Below are 24,397 nucleotides of genomic sequence, written 5' to 3'. Positions count from 1 at the left end.
CTTCCTGCAGAAGACTGTCCGGATGTATCCCTTCCAGATCCACAGCATTGCCCTCTCCACTTTTGCATCCCTGATTGGACCTTTTGGGGGTTTCTTCGCCAGTGGTTTCAAAAGAGCGTTCAAAATCAAGGTAGGCTACACCTGAGCATCAACGTCGGCACCCCAGAGGCAGTGAACTGTTTTTAGAAAAAGGTCCAATCAAATCTGGGTATGGCCAGTCTAGTGAAGAGAAGGACCAGGGGAGACATAATAGCAGCCTTCCAATATTTGAGGGGCTGCCATAGAGAGGAAAGGGGTCAAGCTATGTTCCAAAGCACCTGAAAGCCAGACAAGGAACAATGGATGGAAACTGAACGAGGAGAGATTCCGCCAAGGAATAAGGAATTTCCTGACAGTGAGAACAATCAACTGATGGAACAGAAGTTGCCTTTGGAAGTTGTGGGGGCTTCATCACTGGAGACTTTCAAAAAGAGACTGGACTTCCATTTGCCAGAAATGGTGTAGGGTCTCCTGCTTGGGTTGGAGGTTGGACTAGATGACCTACAAGGTCCCTTCCAACTCTGTTATTGTGTTATGTTGAGACTTTGAAATGAGTGCAGAGAAGAGCAACCAGGATGATAAGGGGACTGGAGGCTAAAACCTATGAAGAACGGTTGCAGGAACTGGGCATTGCTAGTCTAGTGAAGAGAAGGACCAAGGGAAACAGGATAGCGGTCTTCTAATAGTTGAGGGGCTAACACAGAGAGGAGGAAGGGGGTCAAGCTATTTTCCAAGACACCTGAAGCCCAGACAAGGAATAAGGGATGGAAACTAAACAAGGAGAGATTCCGCCTAGAAATAAGGAGGAATTTCCTGACAGTGAGAACAATCAACTGATGGAACACGTTGCCTTTGGAAGTTGTGGGAGCTTCATCACTGGAGGCTTTCAAAAAGAGACTGGACTTCCATTTGCCAGAAATGGTGTAGGGTCTCCTGCTTGGATGAGGGGGTTGGACTAGATGACCCACAAGGTCCCTTCCAACTCTGTGAATCTCTGTTAATTCTTCTATTGCCTTTCTTAGAAGAGATGGTGTTTTATTATTGATTAGATGGATGTCTTACCTTTATTGTGCACAATCATTGTGGTTGCCATCGGGCTCCCTTCTCAATAGCAGCCCTTTGAGGTGGGTGGGCAGAGCGAGAGAGGGACTGACCCCCCCCCCAAGTCATCTAGCCAGCTTCTTGGCCTAGAGAAGTAGTAGAACTTACGGTCCTTCCCCTTTCTAATCGGGAATCCCCGTTTAACATGAGTTGCCTTGGGCAAGGAGGCAGCAATATAAATTTTCCAAAATAAATAAAATAAATAAACAATCTGGGACCAGCAACTTAGCAAAGCATCGCTAAGTGAAACCGGACTTCTCACTTCAGTTTTCCTGTGCTTTATACACCTGTGAAGGTTGTAAATTCAAGGATTGGTGGTAAAGTCTCCATCGTATCAGTCGCGGTCCAAGGCAGTCAACTAAGCAAGGATTACTCGTGCCTTAATACCGACACCAAACTGGCTCTTAAATTACGCGTAATTCAAGGCGATAAAAGGCAGGAATAATTTAAACCCCGTTCAAAATTAACGTAGTTGTCAAAGGGTGGATTCTCTATCCTTCATATCTTAAGTCTTCCCGTATCCTCTGCTTAAGTTCTACCAGGGTTTTTCTAGGCCTCAAGCAAGTGAGGATGGTCAAAACTATCTCAGATCCTGGTCTAAAAGTTTTTTTTCGGAATCTATACTACTATTAATCTTCTCATCGTTTCCATCACCCCTCTCCTCCCACTTATGACTGTATGACTGTAACTTTTTGTTGCTATAATTAAGGGTTAAATTGCAACCTATGAACATCATTTGTGTTGTAAATCTTGTACCTTTGATGAAGGTATTTTTTTTTCTTTTATGTACACTGAAAGCATACGCACCAAAACAAATTCCTTGTGTGTCCAATCACACTTGGCCAATAAATAAATTCAATTCAATTCAATTCAATTCAATTCTATTCTATTCTATTCTATTCTATTCTATTCTATTCTATTCTATTCCCCAAATAATTGGTTTTGCCCCGAATCTTAGCTGACCTACTTAGCCGACCAGGCCTTGAATGAGATGCAGCCTAGCTCTAATCTTCTGATGCTTTATTTTGCATTCTTGCCCTGGGGGCGGACTGGATATCCTCAAGGACCCCCTTCCCACTCTAGGTTTCGGTGATATAAGTTCCAAAGCTATTCTCATTCAGGGTTTTTCCCCCTAACTCTCTCATGGATTAAATATCTGAATTCATGAAAGCTCAATTAAAAAGGAGTGGCCTAGAGGTGGAGCTCTCGCCTCACAGTCAGGAGGCTGTGAGTTCGATCCTAGGTAGAGGCAGATATTTCTCTCTCTGGGCACAATGAGAAATAGATCTGCTGAACAAAACTCCGTATTGGTGACCAGGAAGGGCATCCGGCCATTAAAAGACTCTGCTTGCTCCATTCAGTTGCCCAGACTCCACCCCAATGCAAGAGATTATGGGGTCGTTAAAAGATGATGATGAAGAAGAAGAAGAAGGCTCAATAAAACATTTTCCTTTTCATTGGCAGGATTTTGCCAACACCATCCCAGGGCATGGGGGCATCATGGATCGATTTGACTGCCAGTACCTGATGGCCACTTTTGTCAATGTGTATATTGCCAGCTTTATCAGGTAATGGTTGTGTGTGTGTATGTGTGTGTGTGTTAAACCCCCCACCCCCCGTTTCTACTCTGCTTTTCCTTTGAAGACGTTTCGCTTCTCATCGAAGGAGCTTCTTCAGCTCTGACTGGATGATGGGGAACGGAAGGATGTATATTCCTTGCAGACAGCTGGTCATTTGCATTCTTCTATCCAAATTGAACAGCTGTCCCTCAACAGATGTTGTGTCTGCGCCCCCCCCCGAGCCAGGCCTCCTGCCAGAAAGTGACTTGGACAGTGAGGGGGAAGGGCCGTCGGGACTTACCTCGGGAGCACCAGCTTCCCTGGCTCAGCTCCAGGAGTCAGAAGCAGGCCAGGTGGAAGAGATAATGAGGCCTCCGTCCCCTGACTCTTCCCCCCCCCAGGCCACGCCTGCAGACCCGGCTGATGGCAATCAGGCCTGGCTGGACCCTAGGTTTCGTAGGCAGGAGAGGAGGGAACAACAGAAGCAAGGGTGGGGCAGGCCTAGGAAGTGCTGAGTCATGGAGCCACACCCCACAGGATATAAAACCAGCGAGGGCTGCTATGCCACTTCGTAGCAGGCAAATCAACTGCTTAGCTAAGAGCTGAAGTACTGTTTGTTGACTCATCGGCATCAAGGGAGATAACAGAGTCACTTGGCAGACGCTCACTAGTTTGCTGCCAGAGCTGATAATGCCGGCTAATTAAGCCATCGCTCGGACGGAGGCGAAGGAGGACAGAACAACAGAGGGGGAAGGATATAACATCTCCAGTCTACAACAGAGTCCCTTCAGCAGTTCCAAGAAGGCTCCACACCCATTTGCACCACTCAGGTGACCCTGAGAACATAAATAAACCTCCAGGTGGCCTCAGAGAGAGAACTAACAACCAGATGACTGCAAAGAGTATAAATCCTTCCATTCCCCCGACAGCCATCCAGTCAGAGCTGAAGAAGCTTCTCGGATGAGAAGCGAAACGTCTTCAAAGGAAAACCAGAAAAGTCCAGTTGCCACTTGAAGAAAAAAAAAAACACCTTTTGGACAACCATGACCAGGAGCAGGGGTCTCCAAGCTTGGTCCCTTTAAGACTTGTGGACTTCAACTCCCAGAGCTTTGCTGGCTGAGGGACTCTGGGAGTTGAAGTCCACAAGTCTTAAAGGGACCAAGCTTGGAGACCCCTGCTCCAGTCAATGAGGCAGGGGTGGGTGAGACTCTGGGAGTTGAAGTCCACAAGTCTTAAAGGGACCAAGCTTGGAGACCCCTGACTTGGAGGACTGAGAATCTCCATAGACAAGAAGAGCAAGCCTCCCACCGTTCGTGTAGGAGCAGTCTATCTGACCACCCCTGTTCTTGTTTTCCTCGTTCCAGGGGCCCCAATCCGAGCAAGCTCATCCAGCAGCTCTTAACCCTGCGGCCCGATCAGCAGCTGAACATCTTCAACACGCTAAAGGCTCACCTGGTCGACAAGGGGGTGCTCCCCACTTCCGAGGACGCGTAGGCAGCTCGGCCATCGGACTGTGACTGAACAAGCCCCCTCCCTCCCACCTGCCATAGGACCCCTGCCCACCCATCCACTTTACCCGGTCTAGCACAACAACCGAGCCGAGCCTCTCTCGCTTTCTCCTTCCACTCATATCAAAAGAGGGGTGGGGTGTCGGTGGCTTTGTGGGGGACAGTTTGTTTCCAAGCAGACGGGAGAAGGGGCTTCGCTCGGAAGGAATTTGAGGCACATCCTGGCTGAATGTTTTTGGAACGCAGCCTTTTCCCTTCAGGGCTGCGCTTGAGGTTTTCTGCTCCTGGGGGTGGGTCTCATTTATTTTTATTTTTCCCAGGGAGAGATGGGGAGAGAGAGATGGGAGAAAGGAAGCAGGCGGCAAGGGGGGAAATTCTTCGCCGTAGCTCAGAAAACAAAAGGGGTCTGGTTGTGCACTGACGTTCCTTCCTGAATTGTATTGTGTAGCAAAAATGGTGGTGGCATTTGACCAAATTGTCCGGAGACCAGAATAACCACAACGCCTCCCACATTGGCCTCTCCAGGAGCTGCTTAGCAACTCCTTTTGCCAGGTGGCAATTTGCAGTTTGATGGATGGGAAGAGTGTGTGTGTGTGTTTGTGCATGCGTGCATGCGCACATTGGCCATTTCCCCCTACAGAAAAGCTACGAGATTGCAGAACCTCTCAAACTAGATCAGGGGTCTCCAACCTTGGTCCCTTTAAGACTTGTGGACTTCAACTCCCAGAGTTCCTCAGCCAGCTTTGCTTTGCTTTGCTGGTTGAGGGACTCTGGGAGTTGAAGTCCACAAGTCTTAAAGAGGGACCAAGGTTGGAAACTCCTGAAATAGATCGTTTCAAACACAAAATTTCCATTTAAACAACTGCCGCTGTTTTGCACCCGTAGGCTTGGTGCCTACTCCGCTCCATTCATGCAAGCGGACCACGTCGTTTGCGGGTTTTGTGATAGGGTAGCGTTGCTCCTTTTTCCTTGCAAGGTAGAAATGCAGCTAGCGAGGAGGGGGCCGAGTTAAATTGTTCTGGGATTCCTCCTTTTAAAAAAAAAAAATCAGAAAAGATGACGACAGTTATTCCGTTGAAAGAAGCTTTGAGTGTCCAAGCAGCCTTATCCAGTCTGGGCCCCTCTTGATATACATTAACATCAACTCCCAGAATCCCTCAGCCAGCTGGGTCAGAGTTTGGTGGAGAATTCTGGGAACTCCAGCCCTAGTTTCTATGGAGGTTACACTCCGGAGAAAACTGCATTACGCCCAGGACTTAAAAAGAGAACTGGAACAGTGACCTAGTAGTTGTAATTCTCCTGCCCTCTTTGCTCTCGGTCATCTAGAGTTTTTAAGACAGTTGACAGAGTCAAGAATTGGCCCTTTGAGCTGTGTGGCTTGAAGGCACGCAGGGGAGAGCCTTCTGGGCCTAGGAACCCCTCCAGGGAGACATCCTGATCTCCCCCAATGCATCCCCTCCATGTAGAGCAGGGGTCTCCAACCTTAGCAACTTTAAGACTTGTGGACTTTAACTCCCAGAATTCTGGGAGCTGAAGTCCACAAGTCTTAAAGTTGCCAAGGTTGGAGACTCCTGATGTAGAGGATGAGAAGATGATCCAAGCCGTCGCTGGCTTCCTTCCCAGCATCTGTTCACGAACCAGATGGCCAAAGCCCCCATGGACCTTCAGGATGTGTGAATGGGCTACCTACGTCCCCGCTTGCGAAAGAAGGGAGGTGGGCGGAATCGCTCTTTGCGACGCCAAACCGTTGAAAACCGGCACAAAAACAAGTTGGCTTCTCAAAGGAAGCCAATTGAAGCTGGTTGCCTGCAGGGACAGCAAAGCAGGCGAGTCTTCTCTTGTGCCCGCAGATGCTCTAATCTAGATGGAGGCTTGTTACGGTCTCTCTAGAAGGGAAGGCACGTCAGGAAGGAAGGAAGGAAGTGAGCTGGCACGTGCATGGGGAGAATTTGGGCGTATGTTGATCAAGGTGAAAAACACGCAGCTGGCTGGAAGGCAGAACTTGGGACTCTTGACGTTGTTGGCATCGAACTACTCAGCTCCAGAGAAACCTGCTTGATTTGCCAGGGGGTGGGTGGGGTGGGTTTCCTGATGCATAAGAGAGGGGCTCTCCCCACCTCCACCTGCAGCGTGGCCTGATACCAAAACGCAACAAGGAAAATAAGAACAGGAAGTGAAGAGAGTGTCTCGGTTTACCCTTTCACAAAAGGCTCTGACTATTATTATTTTGTTCTGGAGGTGTAGGTTGCATTCTCCGTTCTGCATAGGCTCCTTGGCCTGCATCAATGCCCTAGTTTTGCTATGGGGCTGGAGGTCTTGTTTGCTAAGGCAATCGACGGCATCAAGGGAACTTCATTAGGGCGCCCCTTGGTACAAGAGGCCCCAGGATGGCATACGGCATCTTTTTGGAAGGAACTGGATTCAAGACCTCGTCCCCCACGTCTTGAAGGCGTTCGTGTAGGGGCCTGACTTAAGGATTGGCGGTGATGCCACAGATAGATGTGGACAGTGGATTGTATGGTACGGGTGGGGCACGCGTGGGCCTTGGTTGGGCACCACTTGTGGGTCAAGCTCTTTCATGCCACCCTATCAAACAGCCCTAAGCTGTGGGAGGCCAAGCATAGCATTTTAAAACGGGCTCTCAACCTCAGCGCATTGAAGACCCCCTGGTTCTTGAACATTGCTGAGGTGGAGAAACACTGTTTTGAGGGATCGGATCATGTTCTCCTGAACATCCATGGGATGCTTTCTAGAACAGGGGTCTCCAACCTTGGCAACTTTAAGCCTGGCGGACTTCAACTCCCAGAATCCCCCAGCCAGATTCTGGGAGTTGAAGTCCGCCAGGCTTAAAGTTGCCAAGGTTGGAGACCCCTGTTCTAGAAGACCTCCAGACCTCCGAATGCCTCTTTTAAGAAGAAGCAAGACTCTGTGGAGTACTGGAGAAACATCTACATCCTGTAGCTTTTAGGGGGTCTTCAAACTTGAAGACTTGTGGACTTCAACAGCGCATGCTGGCTGGGGAATTCTGGGAGTTGAAGTCCGCCAGGCTTAAAGTTGCCAAGGTTGGAGACCCCTGTTCTAGAAGACCTCAGACCTCCGAATGCCTCTTTTAAGAAGAAGCAAGACTCTGTGGAGTACTGGAGAAACATCTACATCCTGTAGCTTTTAGGGGTCTTCAACCTTGGCAATTGGGAGTTGAAGTCCGCCAGGCTTAAAGTTGCCAAGGTTGGAGACCCCTGTTCTAGAAGACCTCAGACCTCCGAATGCCTCTTTTAAGAAGAAGCAAGACTCTGGAGTACTGGAGAAACATCTACATCCTGTAGCTTTTAGGGGTCTTCAAACTTGAAGACTTGTGGACTTCAACAGCGCATGCTGGCTGGGGAATTCTGGGAGTTGAAGTCCGCCAGGCTTAAAGTTGCCAAGGTTGGAGACCCCTGTTCTAGAAGACCTCAGACCTCCGAATGCCTCTTTTAAGAAGAAGCAAGACTCTGTGGAGTACTGGAGAAACATCTACATCCTGTAGCTTTTAGGGGTCTTCAAACTTGAAGACTTGTGGACTTCAACAGCGCATGCTGGCTGGGGAATTCTGGGAGTTGAAGTCCGCCAGGCTTAAAGTTGCCAAGGTTGGAGACCCCTGTTCTAGAAGACCTCAGACCTCCGAATGCCTCTTTTAAGAAGAAGCAAGACTCTGGAGTACTGGAGAAACATCTATATCCTGTAGCTTTTAGGGGTCTTCAACCTTGGCAATTGGGAGTTGAAGTCGCCCAGGCTTAAAGTTGCCAATGTTGGAGACCCCTGTTCTAGAAGACCTCCAGACCTCCGAATGCCTCTTTTAAGAAGAAGCAAGACTCTGGAGTACTGGAGAAACATCTATATCCTCTAGCTTTTAGGGGGTCTTCAACCTTGGCAATTGGGAGTTGAAGTCCGCCAGGCTTAAAGTTGCCAAGGTTGGAGACCCCTGTTCTAGAAGACCTCAGACCTCCGAATGCCTCTTTTAAGAAGAAGCAAGACTCTGGAGTACTGGAGAAACATCTACATCCTGTAGCTTTTAGGGGTCTTCAACCTTGGCAATTGGGAGTTGCAGTCCGCCAGGCTTAAAGTTGCCAAGGTTGGAGACCCCTGTTCTAGAAGACCTCAGACCTCCGAATGCCTCTTTTAAGAAGAAGCAAGACTCTGGAGTACTGGAGAAACATCTACATCCTGTAGCTTTTAGGGGTCTTCAACCTTGGCAATTGGGAGTTGAAGTCCGCCGGGCTTAAAGTTGCCAAGGTTGGAGACCCCTGTTCTAGAAGACCTCAGACCTCCGAATGCCTCTTTTAAGAAGAAGCAAGACTCTGGAGTACTGGAGAAACATCTATATCCTGTAGCTTTTAGGGGTCTTCAAACTTGAAGACTTGTGGACTTCAACAGCGCATGCTGGCTGGGGAATTCTGGGAGTTGAAGTCCGCCAGGCTTAAAGTTGCCAAGGTTGGAGACCCCTGTTCTAGAAGACCTCCAGACCTCCGAATGCCTCTTTTAAGAAGAAGCAAGACTCTGTGGAGTACTGGAGAAACATCTACATCCTGTAGCTTTTAGGGGGTCTTCAACCTTGGCAATTGGGAGTTGAAGTCCGCCAGGCTTAAAGTTGCCAAGGTTGAGACCCCTGGTTCTTGAACATTGCTGAGGTGGAGAAACACTGTTTTGAGGGATCAGATCATGTTCTCCTGAACATCCATGGGATGCTTTCTAGAACAGGGGTCTTCAACCTTGGCAATTGGGAGTTGAAGTCCGCCAGGCTTAAAGTTGCCAAGGTTGGAGACCCCTGTTCTAGAAGACCTCCAGACCTCCGAATGCCTCTTTTAAGAAGAAGCAAGACTCTGGAGTACTGGAGAAACATCTATATCCTGTAGCTTTTAGGGGGTCTTCAAACTTGAAGACTTGTGGACTTCAACAGCGCATGCTGGCTGGGGAATTCTGGGAGTTGAAGCCCACAAGTCTTCAAGTCCCTAACCCTAACCCCTGCTGTAACTGAACAAGCCAGCATCCTCTAGCCGTGTTCCCCTTCCTCTTCTTCCCCCCCCCTCCTTTCCCCGTATTTCCTTCTGCTAAACAACTCCAAAAGTCGGTAGTTGTAGTGCCCCACCGGACTCCTGTAGACAGCACCTAAAAGTTGGCAATATTAGTCCGGCCAGCATAGCTACACAAGCACCATGAATCCTCCTAGCCTTTAGCTCCGTTGAGAAATTGCGTTTCCTACTCTGCAACCGGATTCTTTTCTCTCTCTCTCTCTCCTTTTCCGTTCCTTCTTCCTGTGCTCTCTGCTTATTTCTTTGTGCCGCGTCCTTTGGAGGAAGGGGGGGTTGATGGCTGTATTGTTTCTTTGCAGATGCTCACAAGGCAGGAGGGGGGGTCAAAAAAAGCCAGGATGGGGGGCCACACCGGCACAGTCAAAACCTCCACATTTTTTTAACGCGTGCTGCAAAAGCAGGTGGCGCTTCCATGGCACTCCTGTGGCCGCCATCTTGACCACACCCAACAGACAGCCTTGCCCATAAGCTAATCTTTTGAGTTAGATGGGTTTTAATTTTTGTTGTTGTTATTGTTTTGTTCTGACTGTCAGAATGTGAATTACTGTACAAAGGCGTTTTACCCTATTTATATACTGTAATGTTATTAAATAAAACGTATCTAAAGTAATCGTTTGCCAGGCCCAAACTTTGGAAAAAGGGGCTGATTTCAACTCGGGTTAGAATCCACCTTTGCAAGCCACACTATCGGCACCATCTTTGGTTGGCACCCAGAGTTGGGTGAACCGGATTTCTTTCAGTTTCTGTGCATGACTCAAGACGAAGCTTTGTAAAATATTGGAGGGGTGGGGCGCATGTGTTCAAGGGTGTAAACCATAAACACAACTGCGGCTGTAAAACTCCGTTAGATTTACCCTGTTGGCCTGCAATGAGTCATCTGCCCAATTTGCAACCTTTCCTGCCATAGTTGTTTTAAGTGAATCACTGCAGCTGTTAAGCTAGTAACATCTGGCTTCCCCATTGACTGCTTCTCAAAAGGTCACACGTTGGGAACACGGGGCCCTGGGACAAGGGGTGAAATGCTCCCGGTTCGGACCGGATCGGCTGATCCGGTAGCAATGGCAGCGGGTGGTTTGGAGAACCTGTAGCAAAAATCCTTGCCCACCCCACATGGCCAGCTGAGCCATGCGATGGTCAGAGTCTTTGTTTTTTTTTACTTTTAAAAGCATTTTTTTAACAGATTGTTTAAAAAAAATGCTCTTAAAAGGTTAAAACAAGGCTCTGACAATCCTAGCTGAGGTGCCTGATTGTCAGAGGCTTTTTTTTTTAACTTTTAAAAGCATCTTTTAAAAGGTAAAAAAGTTGAAGTCTGCTAGGGAAAAAATGGGGGGGGTGTTTAGGCAAAAAATGGAGTGGGGTTGGGGGGGTTCATTTGAGAGAGAGAGAGAAAGGAAGGAAAGAAAGAGAAAGAAGAAAGGAAGGAAGGAAGGAGAGGGACTACAAACCTGGCACTAGACTCGGCTTCAGAGGATAATCCAGGGCTGGAAGGGACCTGGAGATCATCTAGTCCAACCCTGCTCCAGCAGGACATTGTTAGTGAGTTTCTTTTAATCCCCCAGTCACATAGCCATGCCCACCCAGTCACATGACAACCCCCACCAAGCCACACCCACAGAACCGGTAGGAAAGAAATTCAGATTTCACCCCTGCCTGGGACGCTGCAACAGTCGTAAACATGAACCGGTTTGCCAAGCGACCACATTTTGATCTCCTGCTGCAACGTTTACAAAGTGTGAAAAATGGTCACAGCAAGTCATATTTTTTTTTCAGTGCTGTTGTCACTTCAAATAGTCACTAAAGAAGTGATCGTAAGTCGAGGATTTACCTGCATTGTTCTGGGGCAGCGTTCCCCAAACCTGGCAATTTTAAAAGTTGTGGACTTCCACTTGCAGAATTCCTTCGCCAGCACGGGAGTTGGGAGTCCACACCTCTTAAACCCTGGTGGCTAGGGAAATTCTGGGAGTTGAAAGTCCATCATGCATCTTCAAGTGGGCAGAATTGGGAGCAACTGCTCTGAAGAAGGGGTCTTTTGAGACGGATCACGTCCCCTGGGCCTGTGCTTCAGGGAAGGTTCCCCATGGAGATATCGGGTGAATGCTCACCTCCTCTTGAATCTCTCAGTTCTTCCCAGTTTAGCCCTATTCTTGATGAATACATCATGCCAAGCTGTAAACGTGAAGGCTCTACAGCCTTCTGCCTAAAGGCCAAGTGCGTGTCGCGATCCAGGGCCAAGTAGGTAGTATGAAACTCAGTCTGTGTAAAAACAAACGAACTTTTATCAGAACAGCTGAGAATTACTTCATTCTCAGCGTAGTCCAAACTAAATTAAAGCAAATTCCTCCCAACACAAATTCCTCAGTCCTATCACCAACCTTGGTCCAATTAGGCAAACTGCCAAAAGCATTTCTTGGCAAAAGTTCAGAAGACACCAATACAACACAAATGCAACAAGACAAAGCTATCAACGTTGTTTTCCGGCAAAGAGCCCAACCACCATTGCTGGTCTTTTAAACCTTATGGAAGGGGCCAGTCATCTCTTGGCCCTACTCCCGAGTCGTCCTCTTTGCTTGAGCTGTTCTTGCCTTCTGGCAGCTCTTCTCATTCATGCATTAGGAACAGGCTCCTCCTGATCCTCTGCCTCACTACTGTCAGCCTCTGGAGGCTCTGGAGTCTGCATCTCACTCCCTGACGGTCCTGGTCTCACCTCTGCCTCCGATGCAGAGTCCTCATCCGGGCCTTCCCCAGCCTCCAGGACTGGCCCACACTGTTCCTTAGCTTCATCGCTGTCTTACTCCGTTGCCAGCTCCGCAGGCTGCTGGCGGACCACAACAAAAAGATGGGGGTGGTGGCAACATGATATACGTTGTAACTTTTAAGACATCAACCAGGCTGGGTGGGGACTTCTAGGAGTTCAAGTCCATAAATCTTAAAGGTTGGATACCCGTGACCTAGATTACAGCATCACTGCCTTTTAGTCATTTCCCAACCTTGTGGGCTGAGACGAGCAGACGAAACCCTCCAAAGACTTCCTAGCTGTTCTTCCCCCACTCCCCCACTCCCCTCCTCTTGCTTTAGGCCACCAGCTTCATTTGCAGAAGGCTGACTTCCTCAAAAGCTGGTGAGATAGCAGCACCCATGTGTTCAGCCACCCAGGGCGGGTGCTTCGCGTAGCACGTCTTGTGGGTTTTGCTGAGGAACGCTCTCAAGAGCATGGAGCTAGATGCAACCAAGGACCTGCCAAGAATGAAGGGTGACCCCACCAGGTTCTTCTGGGCTATGAAATGAAGTCTGAGACCAGACTAACATCTGGAAAGGGAGCGAGCTGACTGACTTTGAACCACAAGAAAGCGAGAGAGAACTCTCTGTATGTCGCAGAGGATCCCACGCTGGGGAGGCGGAAGTTGTTGGCAAACGCAACGCGACTTTGCTTTTCTCAAGGAAGCTCAGACGTCAATTGAACAATCTCTCTTTCCAGGGCTCCTAATCTGGAGCAGGAAAAAGGACCCATTCTACGGACCCGCCGCGTGGATGCAAACTGTACACCTGGAGCCGGGATGTCTCTCAAATTTCCTTGTCACTGGGATTTCCATCTGAAGAAGGAAATATCCAAACTAGGTATTCTCTCTCTTTTTTAAAAAAAACAAGTCAAGGAGGAGTTGTAGTAGCCCTAGATTTTGTCCTCAGCGGTCACTGAGTAAAGTAGAGGTCTTCAAACTTAGCAGCTTTAAGACTTGGGGAACTTCAACTCCTAGAATTCTCCAGCCAGCATAGCATAGTTGGCTGGCGAATTCTGGTGTAAAGGCTGTGAAAATGTGGAGTTGCTCCCTTCCCTGGCTGTGTAGAGGTTTAAACCCAGGTGAGCCACTCAAGACTCTCCTTCCTCTCCTTCCTCAGCCTGTCTCTTGCGGGTCTCGGGGTTGATGTGGGTTTTGAAAGCGTTCAGCGGAGGTCCAACCCTCCTCCTAGCCATAGGCAAATGTTGCCCCTCGAGACAAAACAGCTGCATCTACTGATAGGCTATTTGAGGCTCTGATTTAAATGCATCGCCCAGTTGAACTTCTGCAGTTCCGCGGTGCAGGCAGGGGATTGTTTTCCTTGCAAAAGCCTCTGGGCTTTTGACTTTATGCAGATCTGGGATCTGTGGGATTCCACAGTTCCATTCTCACAAGCTGCTGAAGAAGCCATTTCTCCTCCCATCCTCTGCCCGAGGACGACTCTTAGTTGCACCATCCAAGTCTATCAAATCATTATTATCTTTTTTTCCCTTCCTTTTGCCAAGAAGGAACCCCCACAAGGTTGACTGCATCCATTTCTTTCTTTTCCATCACTTTTCAGACTGGGTCAAGTAAGGGAAGGTGTATTGAAACGGGAGGGGAATCTTGGTTGAAGGCTGAAGTTTCTGGTGGATCCATCTTTTGTGCTGTGGCATCTCTGTTGAAGCAGAGTTCCAGTTGCACCTGCAAGATCTCCATTTTGAGGGTGCGTCCTTCGCTTTGAGCAGTTAAGCCAAAATCCTCTGGCCCTCGGGGCCTTCTGATGTCATTCCCCAATGAGTCTTCAAGAAAAGACTCGGGGTTCTCAGGGGCTGCCCCAAAGAAGAGGGAGTCAAGCTATTCTCCAAAGCACCTGAGGGCAGGACAAGTAGCAACGGGTGGAAACTCATCAAGGAGAGAAGCAACCTAGAACTTGGAGAAATTTCCTGACAATGAGAACAATTAATCAGTGGAACAATTTGCTTGCAGAAGTTGTAAATGCTCCAACACTGGAAATTTTTAAGAAGATGTTGGATAACCATTTGTCTGAAGTGGTGTAGGGTTTCCTGCAGCGGTGGGATTCAGCCAGTTCGCACCACTTCGGGAGAACCGGTTGTTAACTTTCTGAGCAGTTTGGTGAACTGGTTGTTGGAAGAAATCATTAGGGCAGAGAACCGGTTGTTAAATTATTTAAATCTCACCACTGGTTTCCTGCCTAAGCAGGGGGTTGGACTAGAAGACCTCCAAAGTCCCTTCCAACTTTGTTGTTGTTGTTATTAAAAGGGACACAAAACAGGAAATGGGTTCTATGAGTTCTGATCTGCAGGAAACGGGTTCAATGAGTTCTGATCTCGTCAGTTGCTTTCCCCCAAGGATCCTCGCTGTACTAGGTCTTAGCACCTGCTAGTGGACAGGATCTGATCCTAATTTTCATGACCACTTTGTCATTTTAGCTCACTGCTCCTGAGCTTGGCAGGGAGGGCTCTGCTCTGTTTCCAAGAACCTTCTGGAGAAGTTAGTGGTTCCATGGTCAACCATTGTTGACTTACCGTTTGTTCTCCAACACCTTCCCTTTTCCCTCCAACTTCCCCCTCCCATTTTCATTTCCTCTCCCCCCCCCTCCCCGCCCCCAGCGCCAACCCTCCAGTGCAACATTTCTCCCCATAGTTTAGGGAAGAAACATATTTGATCTTCAATTTATTGTTTGAGGTCTTTTGCTGTCCTTGTTCTTTTTTCTAAGTAAAGATTTTTGTACTGTCAGAAAAGTTGGAATTCCCCACACGCTTGCAAATGCCCCTGCTTTAACATGGTGGGGAGTTTTTATGTGTTTGTAAATAGGAGAACACTAACCCAAAAGTTGTAGATTAGTGAAGTTTTAGACTACGGTTTTGAAAGACAATGAACTAGGAGAATAAATCTACGTAGACAGAAGAATATTATGGTTCCTTAAATCGAAAGTGGTTAGTTTTTCAGGCTTGAAGTTACCTGTGACTGTTGGACTAATTTCAAAAGTTTTTTGCAAGAATCCAGATTTATAATGAAAGAGCTTGATAGAATAGAATAGAAAATAGAATAGAGTTTTTTTTATTGGCCAAGTGTGATTGGACAAACAAGGAATTTTGAGGGTAGGAGTTGAAACAGTTTATGTCCAGGAAGCAAGGGATCTGTAAATATTTTCACAGCCCTCTTTTTGACTCGTGCAGTATACAGGTCCTCAATGGAAGGCAGGTTGGTAGCCATTGTTTTTTTCTGCAGTTCTAACGATCCTCTGAAGTCTGTTTCTGTCTTGTTGGGTTGCAGAACCGAACCAGACAGTTATAGAGGTGCAAATGACAGACTCAATAATTCCTCTGTAGAACTGGATCAGCAGCTCCTTGGCCAGTTTGAGCTTTCTGAGTTGGCGCAGAAAGAATATTCCATTTTTGATGACGTTTTTGAGGTTAGCTGTCCATTTTAGGTCTTGTGATATGGTAGAACCCAGAAAGTTGAAGGTTTCTATTGTTGATACTGTGTTGTCTAGCATTGTAAGAGGTGGAAGTATGGGAGGGTTTCTCCTAAAGTCTATCACCATTTCTACGGTATTGAGTGTATTCAGTTCCAGATTGTTCTGGTCGTACCACGAGGCTAGTCGTTCAACCTCCCTTCTCAGTTGACTGATGCTTGAGGTCAAACTGGGAACAGCGTTTTCAAAGAGGGAATCTCTGTCCTTGACCAGTTTGGAATTCAGGCCCACTGCTATTTTCTTCAGTCCTCCACACCCCATCAGGTGGCCCCCATTGGTTGTGGGAAGGGAGCCTTTAACAAGAAAAAAAGAATTTCTACTGCTTTCTTACTGAAAATTGAACCTATAGGTTATTGAGGGGGAAAAACAATAAGAGTCTTGCAGAAATGAAATAATTTAAATAAAAGTGGAAGTAAAATTATAATATTAGTTCAGCCTTCATCTTTCTACAGCAGGACAGGGAACTCAACATGCAGCGTCACCCGTTCAGACCCTTCCCCCATGGGTATTGTAGTCTATTTTGGGCTCTTCCGCTCGAAATCAGTGTTAACAGATTTTCACATGTTGAAAGTGAAAGGAAAACCAATCCTATTTCTGGAACATAAAACAACAGCAGGAAGTCTCTGATTCTTCTTCTATATGTGATGCAGCGCCATCTCGTCTGCATTCCACCCACCCACCCCCGCCTCATTGACTGGAGCAGGGGTCTCCAACCTTGGTCCCTTTAAGACTTGTGGACTTCAACTCCCAGAGTTCCTCAGCCAGCTTTGCTGGCTGAGGGACTCTGGGTGTTGAAGTCCACAAGTCTTAAAGGGACCAAGGTTGGAGACCCCTAGACTGGAGCCTAAATCCAGAAAGCTTGGCCTTTGGCTTCGTGCTCAGAAAACCAGCAAACCTACCCTAGTAGGCAAATACAACGGAAGCTTAAGACTTAAATTTTGAAAGACTTTCTAACTTTTAAAGATTTTTAAGACTTGGAAAATCCAAAAAGAATTGGTTCTCCTCTGTTTGGGCAGCCTTATTTATTTCTTTAGTTACATTTTAAAAGGCAATAAAAATATATTTTAAAAAATAAAGGAAAAATTAAAACAAAAAAAGAGAGAAACCGATAAAGGAGAATAATTGGAGCTCAGAGTTGAAATGAGGATCCTTCAGGCTCTCTGAGTTTGGTTGTTTTCTTGCAGATGTTTCATGACCCAAACATTATCAGTGCTAATCTACTGATGAGTTTGGGTAATGAAATGAAACTTTATTGTGCAAGAAAACGACCATGCTCAGAGAGAGACAAGAGAGGGAGGGAGGGAAGGAGGGAGAGAGAAAGAGGGAGAGAGAGTTCAGCAAGTTCTGACCAGTAGCAGAAATGTTGAGTAGTTTGGAGAACCGGTAGTAAAAGTTCTGACTGGCCCCACCCCCATCTATTCTCTGCCTCCTGAGTCCCAGCTGATTGGGAGGAAATGGGGATTTTACAGTATCCTTCCCCCTGGAGTGGGGAAGAAATGGGGATTTTGCAGTATCCTTCCCCTGGAGTGGGGTGGGAATGGAGATTTTGCAGTATCCTTCCCCTGCCACGCCCACCAAGCCATGCCATGCCCACCAAGCCACACCCACCGAACCAATAGTAAAAAATTTTTTGAAAGACTTTCTAACTTTTAAAGATTTTTAAGACTTGGAAAATCCAAAAGAATTGGTTCTCCTCTGTTTGGGCAGCCTTATTTATTTCTTTAGTTACATTTTAAAAGGCAATAAAATATATTTTAAAAATAAAGGAAAAATTAAAACAAAAAGAGAGAAACCGATAAAGGAGAATAATTGGAGCTCAGAGTTGAAATGAGGATCCTTCAGGCTCTCTGAGTTTGGTTGTTTTCTTGCAGATGTTTCATGACCCAAACATTATCAGTGCTAATCTACTGATGAGTTTGGGTAATGAAATGAAACTTTATTGTGCAAGAAAACGACCATGCTCAGAGAGAGACAAGAGAGGGAGGGAGGGAAGGAGGGAGAGAGAAAGAGGGAGAGAGAGTTCAGCAAGTTCTGACCAGTAGCAGAAATGTTGAGTAGTTTGGAGAACCGGTAGTAAAAGTTCTGACTGGCCCCACCCCCATCTATTCTCTGCCTCCTGAGTCCCAGCTGATTGGGAGGAAATGGGGATTTTACAGTATCCTTCCCCCTGGAGTGGGGAAGAAATGGGGATTTTGCAGTATCCTTCCCCTGGAGTGGGGTGGGAATGGAGATTTTGCAGTATCCTTCCCCTGCCACGCCCACCAAGCCATGCCATGCCCACCAAGCCACACCCACCGAACCAATAGTAAAAAATTTTTTGAAACCCACCACTGGATGAAAGAATAGGATTTTGATACCTGCCCTTCTTTCCATCGTAGTGACCAACTTAACTCTTTTCCTTCCTTTTTAGTCTTCAAATCTCTGAATGCATAAATCATCAATTTGGTAACAAAAACTCTATACAGTATATAAATTATCGTTTGTTTCCCAATTCTGCTTTGACCGTCTTTTTTTTAATATAAAAGCTTTTTATTTTTTATTTTAAACGAACAAACATACAAACAAGCAATACATCCTTAATCATTCAGTGTTTCATCGGAGCGCATGATTTGTGTCTTCCAGTCCCTCCTCCATCATTTTCATATCATATTTCTAGCATAAATTTATATTTTCATTTAGATGGTTACATTCTTCCCAAATTTTTTATGTTTATATTAATTAATCAATTATCTAAGTTTCTATATATATATCTTCTCTAACCATTGATATAATTGCTCCCATACTTTAAAATATTCCGATACTTCCTTTTCTTTCATTACCAGTGTTAATCTATTCATTTCTGCACATTCCAATATTTTCTGCTTGGACCGTCTTGAGTGATTTGGGCTCATGGTTTGCAAGGGTGAGGCCCCCAGAATCGGGAAAAGAGGTTAAGCTTTGTCATAAGAAAATTGGGGTGCTAAAGCAGGGGTCTCCAGCCATGGCCACTTTAAGCTGGAGGACCTCAACTCTCAGAATTCCCCAGCCAGCAAAGCTTCTGGGAGTTGAAGTCCTCCAGGTTTAAAGTGGCCACGGCTAGAGACCCCTGCACTAAAGTAAATTCTTGAACTTCTTGGACATTATGGAGATTTTCATGTAGAACTTGCTGAAAGTACAGAGATGAGATTCTATCTGCCTTCCTTCAATCTCTGGGGATTTCAAAGTGCATGTTGCTTGCACTAAACCCCTCAAAGAAATCCGATGAATCAAAATGGAAAGAAGCTAACTCCTTTTCTTTTCTTTTCTTTTTAATTTCACACCTTCGATTTCCTCCTGTCTCACCCGTCAGCAGCCAGCAGAGAGCACTCGGGAACAAATTCTAGATTTCTGTAGATTTCCCTCTGCACTTCTCTGTTTGAGGAAAGTTACTGGGGGGCGGGGAGAGTTTCCAGAGGGGGTTTCTTTGGCTGGGTGGGTATTGATCTAAGCTGGAGTGAAATGCAAGTTTTGGGGGCAAAGTTGAATTCTTCCACACAATCAGCTGAAGTTCTGAGCTGCTACACCACAAATTCCCCAGAAGTTTCGTTTCCACTTAATCTCCTCTTGCGACAAGTTTGTCTGCTGGTGAAAGTCAATGATCAAACAGAAACTTTAGGGGGTGGGGGGGGCAGCTGAGAGGCAACCATAGATGACAAATCTACCAGTGGGGTAAAAATGGACTGTGTGTGGCTATCTTTACTGTGGAGACCTGTCTTGTGTCAAAAGTGAAGAAGCCAGCGCTCCAGATGTTCCTAGGTGACAGTTGCCAGAGAGGATGGCCACAGTGGCAGAATGAAAGCCTTGCTTCTTTTGAACTTTTAATACCTATAAACCAAGGTGCCTTTATTGTTTAATTTTCTGTGGAAATTCTACATCATCCAGGTCAGGGATCTCCAACCTTGACGACTTTAAGCCTGGTGGACTTAAACTCCCAGAATTCCCCAGCCAGCAAAGTAGAGCAGGGGTCTCCAACCGTGGCAACTTTAATTCTGGGAGTTGAAGTCCTGCAGCAAAGCTGGCATGCCTTCTGCTCTATTGCAAAACTTTTATTATTGTTGTGACCCAAAACCTTTATTTACAGGCCCAAGTAGGTAGTAGGAAACTCAGTCAGTGAAAAAACAAACAAACTTTATTAGCACAGCTGAGAATTACTTCATTCTCACTGTAGTTCAACTAAATTAAAGCAAATTCCTCCCAACACGAATTCCTCAGTCCTATCACCAACCTTGGTCTAATTAGGCAAACTGCCAAAGGCCTTTCTTAGCAAAAGTTCAGAAGACACCAATACAAAAAGAAATGCAAGAAGTCGAAGCTACCAACGTTGTTTTCTGGCAAAGCCCAAATGCCATTGCTGGTCTTTTTAAAGCCTTATGGGAGGAGCCAATCATCTCTTGACTCTACTCCTGAGTTGTCCTCTCTGCTTGAGCTGCTCTTGCCTTCTGGCAGCTCTTCTCATGCATGCATTAGGAACAGGCTCCTCCTGTTCCTCTGCCTCACTACTGTCAGCGTGGGTGTAGCTTGGTAGGCATGGCAGGGGAAGGATACTGTAAAATCTCCATTCCCTTCCCACTCCAGGGGAAGGATACTTCAAAATCCCCATTTCCTCCCGATCAGCTGGGACTCGGGAGGCAGAGAATAGATGGGGGCGGGGCCAGTCTGAATTTTTACTACTGGTTCTCTGAACTACTCAAAATTTCTGCTACCGGTTTTCCAGAATTGGCCAGAACCTGCTGAAACCGATGCAGAGAGAACGATGAGAATGATGCAGGACTCCCCCCACACAACATATGTTTCTTCCTCCGTGTCTGCTCAAACGGGGGTCCCCTAGGACCTTCTGCAGATCTGATGATGAAAAGAAGATGCCTTGGAAAGTTTCTTCTTTAAAAAAAATGTTCTCATTTGTAAAGCATACCGCCTACACAGGAAAAAGGAAGTCCACTCAGAGAATTCGTTTCCTTTTGAGCACACTCCTTGCCCCAGACGTGGGCTTAGCAAAGCAAAAATCAGCTTTGTTCTCTGGGTCCGGTTCTGAAGACCCAATGGGAGATTTCCCTATCAAGGAAGCCTCACGTGCTTCTTGGCCAGAGGCCCTGCCTTGATTGTCCTTCTCCTTGTTCCTCTGGTGGGGCGCTTTCTCCTGGGCTCGCATTTTCGCTTCTCTCTCTAGTTCGCTCACAGAGCATGATGGCCGTTGATGCGAAAGGCTCCAGCGCTTGTCTTCAGCCCCCCAACCCTCTGGAGCGCCCCTTGAAAACCGGCTGGCTGAAGAAGCAGCGGTCCATCGTCAAGAACTGGCAGCAGAGGTACTTCGTGCTGAAGGGGCAACACCTGTATTACTACAAGGAAGAGGACGATCTGAAGCCCCAGGTAGGGAGGATTCTGGGTGTTGATACCTATTTATGCTGCTGGGGTGATCGAAAGGCTGATGGGGGGGAAGGGTTTGGAACCACTGAAGTGCATAGAAAGGCACCTCCTACCTTTTTTTTTTATTTTTATTTTGTCAATCATATATAAGATAACAGGTAAAAGTATAAACATAATTTGGATCCATGAAAAGAGTAAGTAAAAAAGGAATATTAGGACAGGGACGGAAGGCACATAGGTGCTCTTATGCACACCCCTTACAGACCTCTTAGGAATGGGGTGAGGTCCACAGTAGACAGTCTAAGCTTAAAGTTTTGGGGGTTTTGCGATGAAACCACAGAGTCAGGTAGTGCATTGCAGGCATTGACCACTCTGTTGCTGAAGTCGTATTTTCTGCAATTGAGTTTGGAGCGGTTTACCTTGAGTTTGTATCTATTATTTGCTCATGTATTGTTGTGGTTGAAGCTGAGGTAGTCATTGACAGGTAGGACATTGTGGTAGATAATTTTATGTACTATGCTTAGGTCAGACTGAAGTCGGCGTAGTTCTAAGTTGTCTAAGCCCAAAATTTGGAGTCTGGTGGCATAAGGTATTTTGTTGCAAGCAGAGGACTCTTCTCATGAGATATCTCTAGACTCTCTTAATTGTATTTATGTCCGATATGCAGTGCGGATTCTAGACAGATGAGCTGTATTCAAGAATTGGTCTAGCAAATGTTTTGTATGCTCTAGTTAGTAGCAGAGGTGGGTTTCAGCAGGTTCTGACCAATTCTGGAGAACCGGTAGGGGAAATTTTGAGTAGTTCGGAGAACCAGGAGTAAAAATTCTGACTGGTCCCGCCCCCATCTATTCTCTGCCTCCCAAGTCTCAGCTGATCGGGATGAAATGGGGATTTTGCAGTAACCTTCCCCCGGAGTGGGGTTGGAATGGAGATTTTACAGTTGCCTTCCCCTGCCACCAAGCCACGCCCACCAAGCCACACCCACAGAACCGGTCGTAAACAATTTTGAAACCCACCACTGGACTCAATGGAAGAAGAGGAGGAGGAGGCAGAGAAGGAAGGAAGGAAGGAAGGAAGGAAGGAGGAGGAGGAGGAGGAGGAGGAGGAGGAGGAGGAGGAGGAGGAGGAGGAGGAGGAGGAGGAGGAGGAGGAGGAGGAGAAGAAGAAGAAGAAGAAGAAGAAGAAGAAGAAGAAGAAGAAGAAGAAGAAGAAGAAGAAGAAGAAGAAGAAGAAGAAGAAGAAGAAGAAGAAGAAGAAGAAGAATTACTACTACTACTACTACTGCTACTACTACTACTACTTTGGGTGCAATTCCAAATTTCTGGAGCACCACTTGAACACCTTTGGCATGACAAATCACCATGACTCAGTTGCAAAAGGCAACTTGACTAGGAAGAGCTTACATCCTGCAATATTTTTATGTTATTACATGACAACATCTGCCTATCTCAGGTCTTTGAGAAAGACTCAATAGGTGGACGAAAGCACCAAATTCAATCTAAACATTTTACCTGACTCAGTCTGTGCCCGCCTGTAACATTTCAACTGCTAGATAGGTAGGAAGAGTGGGCAGCTCCTGAACTGTTTTTTTTTTCCTCTGCAGCTCCTGGGCTCTTTGCAAATACGGTGCCAAATTGCAGTGGTACAATAGCTAAAATTTGGCCTTAAATCTTAGGGCAGCTTAAGTGGCGCTGTATAAATGATTGGTTTTTTAAAAAAATTGCCTCCGTAACTTTACTTCATTCCATGAACAAATCCGCAAATGACACATTTTCTAAAATCTTGGTCAAAGTTCGTTTCTGGAGAGAAGGGCCAAGCTGGCATATCTGTGGTTGTCATCTTGGGTTACAGATTTCCTGCCCCTACTAGATAGTCACAAACAGAAACCAAAATCTCCAACTCTTTGCTGCCTCCACAAGAAACTAGATCTCTGCATGAATACTATTTTGCATAATTACTGTATTTTTCGGAGTATAAGACACACCTTAGTTTTTTGGGAGGAAAATAAGAAAAAATGCTGACTGGCAGGTGGATTGGCCTCCCGGAATACCCCCCAATCAGCTGTTCCCAGAGGTGAATTTTAGCAACAGGTTCCTTGGTTGTGAGCTCTGGCCTTGCATTTTTTTGCTTTTTTTTTCTGCCTCTGAAACTTCTGAAACTGTTTCAGAAAAAAAACTTTTTTTTCCTGCCTCTGAAAGCCTCCAAAACAACTTCAGAAAAAAGCCTCTGAACCTCAGTTTGGGGTCTTCTTTTCTGAAGTTCTGTTTGGAGGCTTTTTTTTTCTGAAGCTTTGTTTGGGGTCTTCTTTCCTGAAACTTTGTTTCTGATGCTTTTTTCAGCCTCTGAAATCTCTTTTTTTGGGGGGGGAAAGGTGCGTCTTATACTCTAAAAAAGACGGTAAATCGATTGGAATCTAGCAGGACTATCCTAATCTGATCCTTATTTTTTTCTTCTCTAATGATCTACAACTCTTCTGCGTGGAGGGCAGTATCCCAATTCCAGAACCTTTCTCACAAGCTGCTCTTCCGTGATACCATCCTTACTCCCCTGGCCCATGCCGTGTTCAGCTCTTTTTTTTTTTTTTTTATAAAAAGTTTTATTTTTACAATCATATCAAATAATTCATCCAATGTACAGTTATATACAATTAGTCGGGCTTGCCCAGTCACCACCCCCCTTTTTAACACTCTTCCCTCTTCTACCTTCTTTTACTTTCCAAACCTTCCTCTCCTTCTCTTATCTACATCCGGTCCTCCCTCCACCCTACACCTTCCTTCTCCCTCTACTATCCCTCTTCCTTCCTCTTCTCCTCTTTCCTACCTCCTACTCTCTCTTTTCTCCCTCCTCACCGTTCTAAAATGGTAACTATGCAGACCCGACCCTACATTAATTATATTTCTTCAATAATCCTGTACATTAACCATCACTCCATCTCTACCAAACCCCCCAATTCCCTCCCCTTACCCCCACCCCCACCCCGACTTCCCAGAACAAAATGCAGGTATCAAAACTAACAATCATAATCCAAAATAATTCCTAAATTATAATCTCTAGTCACACCATACTTAGTCACACTCTCAATTCCCCTCTCCTTCAAAAATATATCTAATACAAAATATTTCCTAAATTTACTCATATGCTATTCGATATTTTTTTATCTGATACTTATTTTGAATATAATCAATCCACATTTTCCATTCTAAAATATATTTTTCTAGTGTATAGTCTTTCAAGTAAGCGGAGATTTTGTCATCTCTGCCAGATTTGATACTTTGAGTGTCCATTCTTCGATTGTAGGTAATTCTTCTTTCTTCCAATACTGAGCAATCAAAAGTCTTGACTGTTATTAAGTTCAAAATCAATTTAGTCTCTATAGCTGTATAGTCCATAATTATTCCTAGTAGAAAGAACTGCGGAGTAAACTTAATCTTCTTTTTCAAAATATTCTGCATGATCCACCATACTTTAATCCAAAATACTTTAACTT

General features: G+C 46.0%; 2 protein-coding genes across 5 annotated transcripts in view; both read left to right on the top strand.

The window, feature by feature from the left end:
- CDS2 (CDP-diacylglycerol synthase 2) overlaps nt 1-7,262 on the top strand; it is a 37,022-nt gene extending 29,760 nt beyond the window's left edge. For all 3 annotated transcript variants that reach the window (XM_058194120.1, XM_058194121.1, XM_058194122.1), the window contains 3 exons: nt 11-130; nt 2,605-2,708; nt 4,064-7,262. In XM_058194120.1, coding sequence (XP_058050103.1) covers nt 11-130; nt 2,605-2,708; nt 4,064-4,193 — 354 coding nt within the window. In that variant the 3' untranslated portion in view covers nt 4,194-7,262. The remainder of the gene's footprint in view (nt 1-10; nt 131-2,604; nt 2,709-4,063) is intronic.
- A 3,407-nt stretch (nt 7,263-10,669) lies between these two features.
- ARHGAP25 (Rho GTPase activating protein 25) overlaps nt 10,670-24,397 on the top strand; it is a 31,928-nt gene continuing 18,200 nt past the window's right edge. Inside the window, exons 1-2 of one of the 2 annotated variants that reach the window (XM_058194114.1) lie at nt 10,670-12,888; nt 20,714-20,913. In XM_058194114.1, the coding sequence (XP_058050097.1) occupies nt 12,828-12,888; nt 20,714-20,913 (261 nt within the window). In that variant the 5' untranslated portion in view covers nt 10,670-12,827. The remainder of the gene's footprint in view (nt 12,889-20,713; nt 20,914-24,397) is intronic. The other variant, XM_058194115.1, reaches the window with a different exon arrangement.

This window comes from Ahaetulla prasina, chromosome 9 (assembly GCF_028640845.1).
Source record: "Ahaetulla prasina isolate Xishuangbanna chromosome 9, ASM2864084v1, whole genome shotgun sequence".
Taxonomy (NCBI): domain Eukaryota; kingdom Metazoa; phylum Chordata; class Lepidosauria; order Squamata; family Colubridae; genus Ahaetulla; species Ahaetulla prasina.
Note: the sequence above shows the minus strand (reverse complement) of the source record. Positions and strands in the feature narration are given on the sequence as shown.